Raw genomic sequence first — 16,134 nt, 5'->3', positions numbered from 1 at the left:
CGTGTACAGCATTCAAAAACATGACTTGCAAATGGTTACCATTTTTTAGTATAGCATTCAGCCATAAAGGAGAACTATTATTAGTTTAATGCATAGTCTTATGGTTTACAAAACATCAAAAGGTGTGTACAAAACAAAAGAAACCCACAAAGTACCTGGTCTTGATGTTGCAATCCGTGATGCATGATGTTGTAAAAATGTGTGACAAAGTCTGTATTTGGAGAAACATCTTGTCGCCTTTTCATGATTCTGCAGATGAGTTTGTAGGCATGAAGCTTTCCTTGTTTGTAGCGTTCCGTTAGCATGGTGGCCTGCAGGAATACAGTTTATTATTGATGTTAGAGACATAACACGATTGCCTAGTTTGTACTACCTTGAAAAGCCATGGTGTGAGAATTCTCAGAGGTGGGATTAACACAGGTGGTGGGGGAGATGTTTGATTGTCCAGAGAAATTCCCAAATTATCTCTTATCTAAAAAAGAAATTAAAAAAAAGTAGTTTTACAGAGAATGTACGTCATTAAATTTTCAGTAAAGACTCTATGTGTTGGTACACACCTTGGCGAGACTTTGCCAAAGTTCACACAAATAATCAAAGACCTGAGCATGGATCTCCGGATCTTTGATGCTATTGACATCCCCGAGGATGCCCAGCATCCGTCTCCACATTACCGTGGCAACATCAGCATGCCACCCAGTTAGAGAGCCACCCGCCATTACGCTACAGTCTTCACTCGGAAACTCACTGGTTTCTATAATCAATAACAAACAATACATTGTGTGTCTAGCATGATGCGGGAGAAGATATTTTTTATTTATCCATTAAAGCATTATTATTACCAAGGTCATCTGGTGTTTGAAGGACAGAATTGTGGAGCTTTTGATCAAGCTGCAAGTGTGTATGTGAGTGGGAGCGCGAGTGATCGGCATGCTCCGTCGTCATTGTGGCAGGAGAAGGTGTCTGGGAACGAGAGCCTCCGAGAGAATGCATTGGAGATGCACTCTCGGAACCTAAACAAGAAAATGTGTGGCATGTAAGAGAAAATATTTATCAGAATTTTTTACATTTTGTATCCAACAATTTTAGTAAATTCCTACCAGTGACAGTGACTGTGTGACTGAGGCTACTTGTCTCTGAGTCAATGTGAAGCGTTGTGAGACTGGCAACTTCATGTTCTTCACTGGCCACGCCCCCTCCTAGACTGTCCTGGTCCAAAGAGCTCCCTCTTCCTCCTCCAGACCCCCCTGCACCTCCTCCACACGATTCAGAGCTAAAAGTAAAATCTGACACAAGTCCCTGCATTTATAATCAATCTTAACAAAATGTGCACATGTGTCAACAATTCCAGTGGGTATTTCTTACTATCAAACTTGCAGGTTGAATACTGAAAAGCGTTGAAAGAATCTGACTGGCTGTCTGAGCTGACGACATCTGACCCGCTGGCACTTGCAGGTGAAGTCCACTCAGAAGGAACTCCCGGGTCATCGATCGGCCGGGGATCATCTGAGGGTCTGGATCCTGGACTCTGAGCACCTTCAAGGAGCTCGGGCAGATCCTTGGGGATCTCCAGACTGCCCGGGCTGCTGCCACGCCGACCCTGAGAAAGCAAAACCGTCGTCAATTACCAAACAGAATATTCCGTGTATAACACTCGCTGATTATTTTGTGTGTTGCGCTCACCATATTTCCTTTGGCTCGCAGTCTTTCCTGGATAAACTCATCCATGAGGTCTGAAAAGTTGGGATTGCTGCTTCCAACATCAGTGGAGACAGGACGGGCCTTTGGGACCACTTCCTCTTTGTTTGCTATCCAGACAAAGGACATGTATTAAAAATAAAATGGCCAAATTTGCTATAACATAGACTTTGATACATGTAAACCCACACACAAATGATGGAATTGTAGACACAAAATTATAAAATGGAATAATATACGCAAATCAAAAACAACCATACAAAAAGGACAAACACTATATGAACATAGTTTTAATGCCCAAAAATGTATATGAATAGTATATGAATGGGTGTTTTGCGTCCATCAGTAAGAATCCCCTTTTAATTTGGAGTAGTGTGATATAGTGCTAGAATTTTTAAGATTTATGTGACAGCAATAATTTTGATTTTGGATTTAATGGTAAAACAAATACCATTGGATTAAATAACACCCAATGGCAAATCAACAATAATTCTTTAAACCTGATGTGAATGTACTGCAACGGGGAAGTTAGGAAAAGGGTATTGTTAAAAAGCCTCACAGTCAGCAAGCACATCAAAATTTACCAAAAAAGCATTGCTGGAGTTATGCTACACCATGCACACAGACACATAGACAAGACCAATGAGTAAGTGGCAACACCTTGTTAGGTCCAAATAAGCAGCATACCAAAGGCCTGTATTAGTGTAGTGATGTTACTATGGGTAAAACTGTGGAGAGCCATTATAGTCCACTATGCGCCTGTTCAGATTATAAACTAAATCAACAGCAGCAGAGATAAGGTGCATCGCGTTTGTTCTGAGATGTTAATAAGATAGTTTGTACATTCTGAAAGTTGCAGTGGGAGCAAATACATTTTACAGGAGAACAAGATCAAATGTCTGCTGCCATCTAGTGGACAAAAGAGTATCTCAGTATTATAACAAGTCTGTAATATGAATGAAGACTGGGTTATTTGCTAAGACCCACCAACAGCCACAGGATGGAAGCGAAGTGCAGCCAACACATGTCTGACACTACTTGATTTAAGTTGGCATCAAGCAACTGAATGAGGAACAGATGTGAAGTTGTAAATATTCAAATACATAGCAGAGTGTAGACAAAATCACGAAACTATATTATATATACTATAAAATAACTAAATAAAAGAGTACTAAAATGACAACGACTGAAAGATATTTCACACCCACATCCTGGCATACATGTTAAATGCGATTGTTTTTGTGTTAATCATTTGATCCAAACCGTAGATTGCCTTACCCCGGTTAAATTCATTCTAAGTATATCACTGGTTTTGGTAAAAGGCAATCTGTTGTTGTAATTTTTAGAGACATTTGGGGCATTTAGGTGCAGGTTTCTTCCGAGCAACTTAAAATCCAGGGAAGAGGCAGATGAGGCCACATGCAACTTCCAGGAGAAAAAGAAGAAAGGGTGGAGGAAAACAATGTTAAAATCCCAAAGCCCAAAGAAGTAATAGGAAAAAGGGTGGGGGCCTCTGAGGTAAAGGAAAGGGATGCGAGTAGCAGGGGTCTGTAAAAAATGAGGCAGGCTGGAGGGGCTACTTTCGAGAGAAAACACGTCAACAGTTTACATTTCAGTCCAGCAGCGAGATGATGAGTTCAGCCAAAAATATCATTCCATCAGAACAAACCGGTTAAAAACAGCCAAAAAGAAAAAGAGTTGGTGTTTGTGTTTGGATGAGTTTTTTTCTTTTTCCAGTTTATGGTTGGACTTTACAGATGATGTGTCCATAGTAAGAAGGTCTTTGGTCACAATCCTCACCTGGAGTGGACGTCTTTCTTCCAAAGTAGCCCAGGACATGGGAGTAGAGATCCTTTAGCGACGCATCACCCATAGTGGCTCTGGCCTGTCGCTGAGGCGACGAGCCTTGAGAGGAGCCCTGACCACGGGGCCGAGGCTTGGACGACAGAGCGTGAACAACACTCTTATAAACACCACCAAGAATAGCACCTTGGTGATGTCGTGAGACAGTGCCTGGCTCCTGGGAGCGTGAGCGAGAGGCCCGCGATCGCAATGCCGAACGTCCTAAGCGGCCACGTACCCCTGATGACACACTGTTAGACAACTCTGAATGTGCATCAGAGCTAAGCTTGGATCCCAGTACAGAACTCTGCTGTCGGTCCTTGTCCCCTCCAGCTCCAGTCCTGTGATGTCCAGTACCCTCAGCCCCTGCTACACCTCGGTCAATTTTATGGCCACTACTCGCCACAGACACAAACTTACCTGCTCCACCTGCACCCAGCCTCCCACCTGACCCAGACACATGCCTGTCTCCAGCCGAATGACTGTGAGTGTGGAAGTGGCTTAGGCGTCGTAGCCTTGCTTTCCAATGTGCCTCTTTGCTCTCGAGAGGATTGTGAAACTGGACAGACTCAGTGGAAGGTCGGAAGCTTACATGAACCCCCCCAGAATGATGCCCTTTAGAGCCATGCTTCTTGATAGCATCTATAAAATCTGTGGACTCCACTGATTCCACATCAGTTTGGTCTTGAGAGCTGATACTTGATGTCTCTGCTTTCCCTGAGTCTTCCCTAGAACTCTGACTTTTTACTGTATTTTCTCCCTTATTCTCCTTGTTCGTAATGTGTCTTTCTAAACTAGCACTACTCTTAAGTCTGGGTGATGGGCACTGTAGCTCTAGACATTCATAAATGCTTCGTTGATCTGGCTCAATCTCATCAGCCGAATCTACACTGCAATGTCGAACACTTTTGATTGCATGCGTGCCCTCATGGCCAGTGTGAACTTGTGTCACTTGCCTCACTTCTCCTATTTGCCCAGCATATTCAGCCTCTGACCTCGCTATGCCAGTTTCAACAGGTACAGTTGCATTATTTTCTAGTGCAGGAACAGAGCAGTTCCTCTCCTCTTCTTCCGCTTTGTTTTCACTTCCCTTGTTAGTGAGATAGTCCCTTATAGAAGAGAACAGATCATCATCCTCTACCTCAGTTCCCACTTCACTATCTTCTGCATCCACTTCTCGCTCAGCACAAAAAATGAAGGCAGAATCCCAGTCTTTCACCCAATCAGAACTTGAATCATGGCTTTTAGAACTGGCCTGCTCCCAAAATTGGTTACACAAATTCTGATCATCCTCTGTCTCTGATGTTGTCACTACCTCGTTGGGAAGGGTAATCGGGGAGGCAGAAGGAGAGGAGGGTGAGTGTGGTGGAGCCGCGTGGCTATTGGCTGAAAGTAAGGAAGTAGCTGTGGGGTGCTCGTGAGGAGGATTCAGATTTGAACAGGCATCCCTTTCAGGCTCTTCACCTTTGACCCGTTCTGCGATGAAAGGCTCCATGATGTCGGACGCACTGCTGCTCCGTGCAAGAGTTGAAGGAGGCGGGCCGTCCAGGTCACACGACACGCCCTGGAACACTTCACCACACGACACCGGGGGGGTCTCGTCGCTTTGTGAAGAGTGGCGCATGCGCATGGGCCTGCTGGTCAGTGTAATTGGCGGGTCCTCGAGATCTGGGTGAAATGGAAGAAATGGGGAAGTCACATGAATATACAGTAAGGCTCAGTAAACATTTAATTACAGATAGATTTGGGCGAAAAACAGCAGGCATACAAGCAGTGCAAAGATTATGTACCTGCTAACTGGTCAGCAAGGGGGGGTAGAAAAGGGTGGTGGTGGTGAAGGAGGACAGGAAGAGGCGGAGCTAGAGCAGGAGCACTCTTAGCACTGCGGATAAAGGCTGAGGACAGCAGAGAGTCCCCTGTAGAACAGCTACGCAGGGCTGGGGAAGGGGAAGACCAGATAGAAGCAAGAAAGTTGAGCAGAGAAGAGCATTAGGGCAGAAATTGAAAGAGGAAGTGACAAGAAAGATCAGAAGGAAAAGGTTTGAAAGAAGAAACAGATTAGGATACAAGATAAATTAGAGAGGGTCGGATAGTTGAGTGTTTTGAGACTCAGGGTGAAGACAAATTACTAAAAGGGTTAGCATAGGAGGTGATAAAGTGAGATTGAAAAATACTGTAAGTTTTCTATAACTATAGCTTTAATAGGGATTTGAATTACAGTACATACACCATCCTCACCAACATTAAGATACTAACCCACAGTCTTCTGGCGGACCATACTTCTGGCCTTTTCAATCCCAGGCGAGCCAGCAGTAGTAGCACTCCTCTGTCTCATGGCAGCAGCCTGGCCAGGCTGATCTCTGCTCCAGCCTTTAGAGAAGGACCGGTCAACAATTTGCCGCTGGTTTTCAGAACCGATACCTGGTTGTGACAAAGAGGTGGAAAATGTGACATATTACTGATGTTGATGGATTATTTTACAGATTATGCATTTCAAAAAGGTAATTGCTGTCAGTGCTCAGATATGACCTGACCTTTTCCTTTGTGTTTCTTCTGTTTTTGTTCACTCAGTTTGTCCAAAGGTAATTCGTTTAGATCAACAGTGTATAGGTTTCTGGCCAACACCTACAACAACAAAAGGATTGTTCGTATATGGTTTTGTTATAGTGTACAAGGCAAGCAGAACGGGATAAAAACATATACTATGAGAAGGAAATGAAAGTATTTATGCCAGGTATTTAGTTCTGTCTTTCTTTGTTTAAGTGAAAATACAGTGTTTACTGCCACAATTCTCTTCTAGCCATTTTCACACACATTTTATGTTTGTTTCATATCAAGTTATCTTTATATATCAGACAGAGCAAAGAATTTGGATGGTTTACAAAAGACAGTCGTTTGACAGTGGGTTTAGATAACCAAAAAATATTCAGCCAAACCTTGGTGAGGGTTTCCATGGTGAGGGACCACTCCGTAACCAGCTCCTCCCAGCAGGTGAGAGACGAGAGCACAGAGAGGAGATCATCCCACAAATCTCTGCTTATGTACACATTTAGATTTCCCTTAATCCAGGCTACAATCAGTGTCTGCAAGTGAACAAAAGCTTTAAGATTAATCTTCCGACTGTAAAATCAATAAAGAAAAAAAAAACATTTAAGTAGTTGCAAACATGTCACCTGAAAAATTGGACCAGCCAGTCTGCCTGAAAGAGTGTAGTTCTTTTTGCCCGGAGGCATGATGGAGGGCGGTCTTTTCATTACAGACTCTGTTACTCTCAGTAAAACCAACAATATTTGTTCCCTATGAAGGAATGCACAATATGAAAACACACATTAACACCTTTGAACTTACTGTGAAGTGACTTGCCAAAGCTGTACCATGTTTTCTGGTCCATGGTTTCATGCATGACAAGGCTGCGGTAAATGTTTAGCACTCGTTTGCACATGTCGACATGCTCCTCCAAAAGGATCTTAATGTCATTGGCTGGCTCCAAGAGGAACACATTTGATGAGTGGGTTATAAACGCCTAATAAATATACAGAAAATCATTACAGATATGAAACATGTAGAATGTAAAGGTATAGGACATTCAAGATTCTCGAGGACATTCTTATCTTTTACCTGTAGTGTGGTTTGAATCCCAGCATGAACACTATACTCCAACAATTCACTGTCAACATCTTTGTTTCCCTGAAAGTATTACAGCATTACAGTACTGATTACTTTCAAGTCACAAAATGATCGTATTATACTATATTATATTATATTATAATTATATTTTGTTTGCGTACTGCCTCTGCCTCTACCTCATCCTCATTGTTTCTTGATTCGGAATCAGTGGGATACGGGCCTTCTTCTGGATCCTTCATAAACACTGGCTTATCCTCCATTGAGATCCACTCCTGGTAAACACGCACCACTTTACGCATAGCTGCAGCTTCGCACATGGGGAGGAGGAAGGCCTAGTCAAAACAAAGGAAAAGGATATATACACAGCAGCATGTCGAAATAATACAGAAAACATTGAAGTAATTGACTCGAGTCTTACCTGTCTGAATATTTCTGTTATGAAGTTGACATTTGTTCTTGAGCTAGTGAGCACCCTCCTCACCACCTCCATGTCAGTTAACTGCTCCTCATCTATGGAGCAAAGAGAGGAGGAGCTGGGTTCCCTCTCTGTCAATGTAGATGTGTTTGAGTGGCTCTGTTCAGGTTCAATCCCAAGTCCAGGACCGCCCGTAATCTCGCCTCTGAGCCCACCTGACCCTAAAGAGGAACCGCTTGTTTCTAGATGGTTGTCGCATCGAATGCCACCTCCACCACTCTCATCTGAGCTGCCTGCAGAGCGTGCAGCTAATCCTGCTGCCGCACGCTAGAAGGGAAGAAAATGAACAATTAAGATATTTGGTTTCACTACTTCAACCATATTTTTCTATTACGTTTCATATTATTTTGTTACTTGTATATTTTTGGGAACGTTCTCTCCTTCTATTCCTGGGATTTGTGTCTGAGTGTTGGGCCGTGGTTCAAGCCAAAATGAAACCAACCAACGGATAAAGATGACTCTGGCCTGAAGGAAGCTCTCCTTGGTGCAATAGACTGTTTCACCACCATCTTGTTCTCTGCGCACTGCGCTGTAATAGGGCTTAGGACGCATCGGTGGCACATCTGAAGGGATACAAAAATGTTGTATGTATTCAAAAATAATATATGACTCACGCATAATATCCTATACTATAACATTGCTGATACTTACCAAGTACAGGGCTATATAGACTGGTCTCAGGGGCAAAGTTGGGGAAGATGTGAGGAAGGTAAAACTTTCTGAAGTGACCAAAAAGAAAGCTGAAACCTCGCTCATGGTTTTCCTTACTTCGCCACTCAAGGGATTTCGCCTGGTAAATAAAGCAAGACAAACAAAAACCTCTATGTCACAAAGAGAGGAACACACACATAATAGGGTCAAGTGGAGCAGAGCACCATCGTATAAATGGAGACTGTGTTAGTGTCTGCCTGAGTGCATGCATGTGCATGCCATTTCAGGGAACTGCCAGAGCTGTCAGTTTGTACTTTATGTAAGTGATGTGTTACTTTTGCAGCATAAGCTGGTAAAAGAAAGAATTAGAGGCAAAGCATATTATTAAACAAACACAGTACCTGGTTGTCCCGTAAGTGCCATTAGTAATGTTAGTAGGAAAACTGATAGTACCTGGTTTACCATGTACTTAAGCAGGGCCTCTAAAAAGTAAGCTGTGAGGTCCTCCTGGTTCTTGTCACCTGACTGTGGAGGAACCAATGGGGTGATTTCTTCTGGGGTAACTTGAGCTGCAAATACAATGTTTTGTATATAATGCCCATTGCCCAAATGTTCTGAGAAAAATAAAAAAGAATACAGATACATGTAATAATTATTTCACTCACTCTCTGTCAAACTCAGTGGAGGGTTGATCAAAGTGTCCAGAGTGCGCGGGGTCCCATGAAGCAGTGGAGCTGGAAAACCAGGAATCAAGCAGGCAAACATACAGAGCTGCTCTCGCTCCGTGTTGCTCTGCAAAGCCTGCATCCATAATAGAAACAGCCGTACACCTTCACGGCGGATCTAAGATTGGAGGAAAATTAAAAATACATTTTGGGGGTTTTATTATTACCATTTAAAAACAAAGTAGGACTATACCTTTAAAGAGTTTCCAGTGTGCAACAGCTTTTTGAGGATCAGTCCTAAATGAGAAGTTTTACAGTATTATGAATGAGTGGTTCTCAACAATTTCACATCCATCACTAATTCAATACAAAACAGGGTTTAAAACAACCGAGGCAAGCACTCAATATAAAGCAGGACTAAAATAAAAAGGCACAGTTCCAAGTTAAAAGTAAGTTACACCTAATTCACCAACATTATTTACATTACTCTTTACATATTTTATAATTTCTTAAAGTTAAATGCATATGGACTGAAATTTGATAGAAAGATAGAAAAGTGAGAGAAAGAATAAGTGTTGTACCAATGCTGTGGAACTGCCATCTGTTCTGGATTCTCTCTGGGAGGAGTTGAAGGATTTTCTAAAAATAATAATACATCATGGTTTCATAACAATCGCACAAGTTTAAATATCTGCCTGTAAACTGGAGCAAGAAATCAATGGTTGCTATTTGTAGAAAAAAAAAGAAGAAAAGATAGCACACTCCAATCTAATCTTAACCAACACCCACATTCTGGCCCCTGACATTAGTCTGAGGTCAGTTTCAGTCAGTGTTGTCATAGATGGGCCTTGACCAGACGATTAGATACGACTGCATTAATTATTTTACTCACAGGCACAAATTACTGGGAACTTACTAGTCAAAATAGAAAAGATAATATAATGACTATAACCTTTTCCCTAGAGAGTGAAGATAATACTTACCTCAAAGATGAAGAGAATAGAGTCTAGCTCCTCTCTCTGTGACTTGTGACCTGAAACATAAAATCGTGTGTTTAAAGAATGAACATCTTCACTCCCAGCATTTAAAAGAAACTTACCCTTTTGTTTAAGGCCAACTTCTATGGTGACAAAATTTTCAAAGAATACATAGTAGATATGGGAGTAGTTCACATCAAAGAAATGCTTCAAATCAGATGCATCTGCATTTTCTGAAAAATTACAGTAAAAAATAAACAGCGATGTTAGTAACAAATAATACATGCATCATCAAACAATATACATCTCTTTTTGAAGATACTCCAAGTTGCTTTATATGGAATTATTCAATCAATCAAGTTTTATTTCTATAGCGCCTTACAACAACTAAAGTCGACCAAAGCGGGAGTACAGTTTCAATAAAAACAGATCATTATCACATTCACAACAGTTGCCACAGAACTATGTGTCAAAAGCCCTTTTAAACAGGTGAGTCTTTAGTTTTGCTTTGAATGGGGGCCGATCTGAGACGGCACGCAACTTATTCATTATCATTTCGTGTCAATGGCCTTCACAACAGAAAACCAAAACAAACACTTACTCACACATTCACTCAGGCAATAGGTGGGTGTCTTGCCAAATGACTGTATTACCATACTGTAGTAATGGCAGAAACAACATTTCAAACACTAATCACTAATCAATAGAATAATCGTTCAGACACCAAAGCAGGGCAGCACAATATATCAGCAAATTATTGTAACCGCAAATATTAATTGATGCAAAATCTATATTGCAAGAAGTCATAAAATCACTGATGTCTTCCATCTGATTGAGATGTTTGATTGATTGAGAACTTTTCTGCCTAACATGCAGCGGCTAGCGCTCATGCTTTACAGCAAGAAGGTCCCAGGTTCGATTCCCACCAGGACAGGGCCTTTCTGTGTGGAGTCTCATGTTCTCCCCGTGTCTGTGTAGGTTTCCTCCGTGTAATCAGATTTTCCCTACCACTATAAACATGTACAATAGTTTGAGAGTGCGAGTGTGGGACAATAGATGGAAATGAGCCTAAGGCTACAATCTGGCGTGGCACCATGTTTACATGCATGAGTCCCATGTATGTTCATCAACATGCCCTGTCCCGATCAAATAAACGAAACAAATAAATAAACACACCCGGGACCTGCAAGCTGTGAAGCACGAGCGCTAACCACTGCACCACCAGGAGAGTGCAAGTGGGGGACAATGGATGGAAATTAGCCTATGGCTACAATCCGGCGTGGCGTGCATGTATCCATGTATGTTCATTAACATGCACTGACCCAACTAAATAAAAAACCTAAAACAAAAACACACGGGAACTGTGCAAAGGTTAAGTAATGATTTCAAATTTAGTTCCATCTTTGCTTTGGACCTTTTTCTGCATTGTATAGTTTTTCTTTTGATTAACAATTAACAATTTTTGAATTTGATTAACCATATTTCATTTAGTTGTACTTATTATATGTATTCAGCAAATGTTTTAAATAATTTCATAAATCCATGTGAAAAGCCCTGAGATGGATCCTGGGACCAACTGAAGTGGGTGGTGACGCTGCTCTGTCTTTCTGGTTAGGTCAAAAAGGTAATTTGTGCTGAATCCTTTATTAAAGCGCTGAAGCTTTACCTGACAGCCAGCTCGGCCAAATGAATCTTTTGTGAAAGGATAAAAAAAAAACAATGCACACTAAAACTGACAAAAGAAAAGAAAAGGTAACAGTGCAATGATAAACGATTATGCTATAAGTAGCAGTAGTGTAAGTAAATCATTAAAACAAATTTAAACAAGCAAAACATCAAACCCACAACTAAGTCTTTGCCTTTGTGATTGCTATCAAGGTTTTCCTCTGGAGCACTCACAGGGGGCACACCCGTGTCTGTCCGTGCTGCACTCACATACATGGACACTTTCCAGTAGCCCTAACAATAGCAACAGGAAGTGGAGCTACTGTACTGGACATGGAGAGGAAATAGAAAGCAATTTCCCAGTCTCTTCGACTGCAATCTACAGGTGGGGTGACAGTGCAGCGCTTGGCAAATTCTCGCCTTCCAACCAGAAGGTCGCTGGTCGAATGTCCAGACTACAGACAAATGCTTTAGTTACATCTTTGGATGACACTTTATCCCATTGTTCACTCTGCAGTAATGTAGCAACAGAATGGGCATCTGGTATAATAGTCAAACATTTTATCATGTGACAAAACGGTAGTAGTCACATTAATTAAATCAGCTGTCTGGGACTAGATCAAAGAGTAGGAGGCAAATACAACTATACTCATTTACGTCACTATTAAACACATCTAACATATTTCACCATATGCTTGCAATACTGCAGCTGGTGATGTAACACAAAGTCGCACCCTCAGGTGACTTAAATGGACTAATACTCCCAAAATGAAGCAATCTAAAAACAAAATATATGAAATATTTTAAAACAATCACACTATTTTGAAAAATGCCCAAAAATATATAAATAGATTTATGAATTAGTTTTATTTTACATATATTTGATGTTTTAAGGATGGTTGATCATGTAAAGATAAACAAGAACACAAAATGTAGAATCAGTTATAGGCGGGGCCGATTCAGGCATTTAAAGACGGTTTATCAAACACCATTGCATGAAGCACTCTCTAGTTCAAGTTTAAAAGAGTTTTAATAAGTCATACTGTGTGTACAAACAAGCTAACCTGTTAGCTGCTTGTCAAGGATCTGTAGCTTACCTATAACAATCCTGAGATGCTTCAGTCTTGTCAGCACGTCCTTCTTTGGGTCCAACACTTTCTGTGTTGATTTTTTGACATCTCCATGAGGCTTTTTTGAAAACATGCCTGAGTCAGAGTACCTAGGACTGCGTTGGTCGGCAAGAGCAAGGAGGGGCTAGCTGCTCGTAGCCACTTAAACTAGAGGTAATCGTTATGTTATGACAAAAAGGTTCTCTTCTAAAATATTTTAACGGACCGCTGTTAAATGGAAGCTACCTGTAGCCGCGAGAAGTGCACAAAATGATCATGTTTGTCGAATCGAGTTCATTTTGTATGTTCTTTATAATCTATTTTAGCCAAAAACATATCGAGTTGGCCAAGCTTCCATCCATTGCAGCCCCTTCCAAAACATTCCGCAGGCTGACGGCTAGTCGAGCTCACTGCTGCTGTTAACCATCATGGCGGAGGAAGTAGGAGACAATAAAGTATTAGTAAAAAATAACACAGTCTGCCGATAGAAGCGTCCCTCTCCGGTTTTACATTTGTCTAAACCATTGTATTTTCACGAGAAGCAATTCCCCAGATCTTACCAATTAAAAACAATAAATGTAACGTTACAATCTCTGGAATGATCTGAATGGTATCGACCTATTGCGCGCACAGAATGCTGGGTAACGTAGTTGTAATGAGACGTTCCGCTATTTACGTTTGAGCACGTTACGTATCCAAAAGAACTACACATCCATAGCCCAGGAAGAGCGCCGAGATTTGTTTTTAGCTTAGCACAAGGTTGCGTGAAGTGTAGCTCCAGCTTTTACATTCTTCCATAGATTCAGGTAAGAAGTCAATATAATCGCGTTATTTGATACATTAAGTGTTCATCTTGTTGAGAGTTATTTGCTTGTGCTTTTTAACAGGGTACATTTGACCAAGATAAACAAATTGTAATCGCTAGCTTGGCCTTAGCCTTTAGTGTTAGCACGTTCTGGGCTCCTGTATTTTCATTATTTTTTGTATTAACGGTTGCCGTGAATAAATTTTTTCTTTTTGTCTTGTAACGTTGGATGCAAAATGTCACAATTCAAGACCTTAAGCTGTACGCAACGAGATGAAACTTTTCTGTATTGTTTATGTATAGTAGCTCATCGATCATTTTCAAGACATCCATTCTTATTCATTAAGTTGGTGAGATGCCAGTCCATCGTGATCGCGAAAAGAAGGACACCACGGCAGAGGATATGGAGGTCGAAGAGCATGATCATGACGCGTCCAGCTCTGATGAGGACGATTCTGACACTTCGTCTGTCTCAGAAGATGGTGATAGCTCTGGTAAAAAATACTGCGAGCCTTTCTAAATGCTAACAGACACATACACCGACTCTTATCCATGTACATGTACTGTAGAAAATAATATACTTTTCTTTCTTTCAGAAATGGATGAGGAGGACTGTGAGCGAAGGCGCATGGAGTGCCTGGATGAAATGTCAAATTTGGAAAAACAGTTTACAGATCTTAAAGACCAGTAAGACAGACTTTCTTATTGTAATACCTGTAAAATCGCTCAAAGCTCACAATGTTCTCCTCAGGCTGTATCGGGAACGTTTAACCCAAGTGAACAGCAAACTTACTGAAGTAGAAGCTGGCCAGGCATCAGAATACCTTGAGCCTCTTGCCGTATTACTTGAAAATATGCAAGTGCGCACAAAAGTGGCAGGTAATACAAATAAATGTTTTTTTTTTCTTTCCACAACCTAATTTTCTTTAAACCAATGTCATTTTGAAGGTATCTACAAAGAGCTGTGTCTTGAATCTGTGAAGAACAAGTACGAATGTGAGCTCCAAGCAGCAAGTCAGCACTGGGAGGTGAATTATACATAAACATGTCAAATACATTGACTTAATTTTGTCTATTTTAATATTTTTCATTTGTTCATAGAGTGAAAAGCTTCTACTGTTTGATACAGTCCAAAATGAGCTGGAGGAAAAAATAAGGAGACTAGAAGAAGACAGGCACAGCATAGATATCACATCGGGTACAGTATATTTTCTCAAAGACGTACTTAAGGGAACATTTACGCTTTTTACAAAGACTTACCACTTCTTTTTATTATTTAGAATTGTGGAACGACGAATTATCCGGCAGGAAAAAAAGAAGAGATGCTCTAAGCCCAGACAAGAAGAGGAGACGGCCCTCAGTGGTGTCTGATATCCTTGTGCTAAAGTTACTGTTTATATGTCTACTCCCACTGAGTAATATTGTATGAAATTTGTGGTATATTCATTGTTCTTAACCTGCTCACGTCCATATATAGTCTATATGCTACCTGACTTGGACATTCTTGAGGACTGGACAGCTATCCGAAAGGTCTGCACAAGATTTTTCTATATATTTGTAGTACATTTTCCATTTTAAATGGCTATATTTGTTTGTATTGTTTATTAGGCTGTGGCCACCCTCGGGCCTCATCGAGGAAAGTCAGACCCTGACGCCGCTGTGTTTCCATTCCGATCAGACAGAAACAGGCCGATACTAAACTGCTGAAGTGTGCGTCTGTGCAAACCGGTCAATCACAAAAGGACTACATCATATGGCCCCACAAAACTTTGAAATATCTGGGAGCATGACATTTCTCAGCTGGGAACTTATAACAAATCTCTTGTGAATATGAGGGATTTTTTTTTGTAAAGTACTATTTTTTTTGTTATAGAGCCTTTTTTTCCCCTGTAAAATATTCACCCTAGTATTTAGTTTATAATGTATGAGGATTTGTCAAAGATGGAGGTTCTTGGACAGTGTGGTCAGTTTTTAAGATTAAGTTATTAATCTTAAATCATTCAGCACTTGACAATGACAGTGCCTGTACATAACAATGTTTGAAAATCTGGAATTATTTAGCAAATATTGCAAAAATCAGGTTTTCAGATGTAACTTTTTTTTTAAATGTAAACATGTATCCATCAATATAAATAAATCCAGATATTCACAGAATGATGCCAGACACAAAGTATTATAATTGTAACAATCTACCTCTTTTACAGAAATGCTTCTATTCATATTTCTGACAGGACAAACTGTATTTTCTAGAATTCGTGATTTATACATTTGAGTATGTTTTCTACACCAAATTCAAAAATATGTCAAGCTGTTTTATTTTTGCTTTGTCAAATTTTGCTGACGCTTTTGTAGTTGACGATTTTACTGTTGGCGTATTCACTGTTTCACTGTGCCCATTGGTTCTCTCATACTTGGCTATATCTAAAAATAAATTGTACAATAGGCAGTGGTGGATAGTAAATCAAAAAGTGTGCATTTCAGGTACTTAAGTTAAAATAAATGATACATTCTACTTCTGCTTCACTACATTTTAGTGCTTGTTTGAGTATTTCTTACTGTACCACATTTTTTCACACTGGAAAAGTAAAATGATCCATCAAAAGCGGCAATGACATTGTTCTGA

At 40.6% G+C, this 16,134-nt stretch overlaps 2 protein-coding genes across 6 annotated transcripts in view; one reads left to right on the top strand and one right to left on the bottom strand.

Moving 5' to 3' along the window:
- ralgapa1 (Ral GTPase activating protein catalytic subunit alpha 1) overlaps positions 1 to 13,101 on the bottom strand; it is a 40,608-nt gene extending 27,507 nt beyond the window's left edge. The window contains exons 1-26 of one of the 5 annotated variants that reach the window (XM_079573005.1): positions 12,695 to 13,101; positions 10,055 to 10,165; positions 9,939 to 9,988; positions 9,537 to 9,594; positions 9,209 to 9,252; positions 8,956 to 9,133; positions 8,744 to 8,859; positions 8,291 to 8,429; positions 7,994 to 8,202; positions 7,583 to 7,906; positions 7,341 to 7,496; positions 7,156 to 7,224; positions 6,912 to 7,060; positions 6,711 to 6,834; positions 6,474 to 6,620; positions 6,072 to 6,162; positions 5,794 to 5,958; positions 5,328 to 5,474; positions 3,496 to 5,205; positions 1,681 to 1,805; positions 1,363 to 1,597; positions 1,098 to 1,283; positions 840 to 1,010; positions 558 to 751; positions 374 to 472; positions 156 to 311 (exon numbers count right to left, since the gene is read on the bottom strand). In XM_079573005.1, the coding sequence (XP_079429131.1) occupies positions 156 to 311; positions 374 to 472; positions 558 to 751; positions 840 to 1,010; positions 1,098 to 1,283; positions 1,363 to 1,597; positions 1,681 to 1,805; positions 3,496 to 5,205; positions 5,328 to 5,474; positions 5,794 to 5,958; positions 6,072 to 6,162; positions 6,474 to 6,620; positions 6,711 to 6,834; positions 6,912 to 7,060; positions 7,156 to 7,224; positions 7,341 to 7,496; positions 7,583 to 7,906; positions 7,994 to 8,202; positions 8,291 to 8,429; positions 8,744 to 8,859; positions 8,956 to 9,133; positions 9,209 to 9,252; positions 9,537 to 9,594; positions 9,939 to 9,988; positions 10,055 to 10,165; positions 12,695 to 12,800 (5,259 nt within the window). In that variant the 5' untranslated portion in view covers positions 12,801 to 13,101. The remainder of the gene's footprint in view (positions 1 to 155; positions 312 to 373; positions 473 to 557; positions 752 to 839; positions 1,011 to 1,097; positions 1,284 to 1,362; positions 1,598 to 1,680; positions 1,806 to 3,495; positions 5,206 to 5,327; positions 5,475 to 5,793; positions 5,959 to 6,071; positions 6,163 to 6,473; positions 6,621 to 6,710; positions 6,835 to 6,911; positions 7,061 to 7,155; positions 7,225 to 7,340; positions 7,497 to 7,582; positions 7,907 to 7,993; positions 8,203 to 8,290; positions 8,430 to 8,743; positions 8,860 to 8,955; positions 9,134 to 9,208; positions 9,253 to 9,536; positions 9,595 to 9,938; positions 9,989 to 10,054; positions 10,166 to 12,694) is intronic. The other 4 variants (XM_079573006.1, XM_079573009.1, XM_079573007.1 and 1 more) reach the window with 4 other exon arrangements.
- A 710-nt stretch (positions 13,102 to 13,811) lies between these two features.
- Positions 13,812 to 15,946, top strand: brms1la (BRMS1 like transcriptional repressor a). Its single transcript, XM_079573060.1, has 8 exons — positions 13,812 to 14,005; positions 14,108 to 14,198; positions 14,263 to 14,390; positions 14,460 to 14,539; positions 14,613 to 14,709; positions 14,792 to 14,881; positions 14,977 to 15,041; positions 15,120 to 15,946. Exons 1-8 carry the CDS (start codon positions 13,867 to 13,869, stop codon positions 15,216 to 15,218), a joined length of 789 nt encoding a protein of 262 aa, XP_079429186.1. The 5' UTR covers positions 13,812 to 13,866; the 3' UTR covers positions 15,219 to 15,946.
- Positions 15,947 to 16,134: the final 188 nt, after the last annotated feature.

This window comes from Gobius niger (assembly GCF_951799975.1).
Source record: "Gobius niger genome assembly, chromosome: 16".
In the NCBI taxonomy this organism is placed as follows: domain Eukaryota; kingdom Metazoa; phylum Chordata; class Actinopteri; order Gobiiformes; family Gobiidae; genus Gobius; species Gobius niger.
The sequence above is the reverse complement of the archived record's forward strand: the minus strand, read 5'-3'. Positions and strand labels throughout refer to the sequence as shown.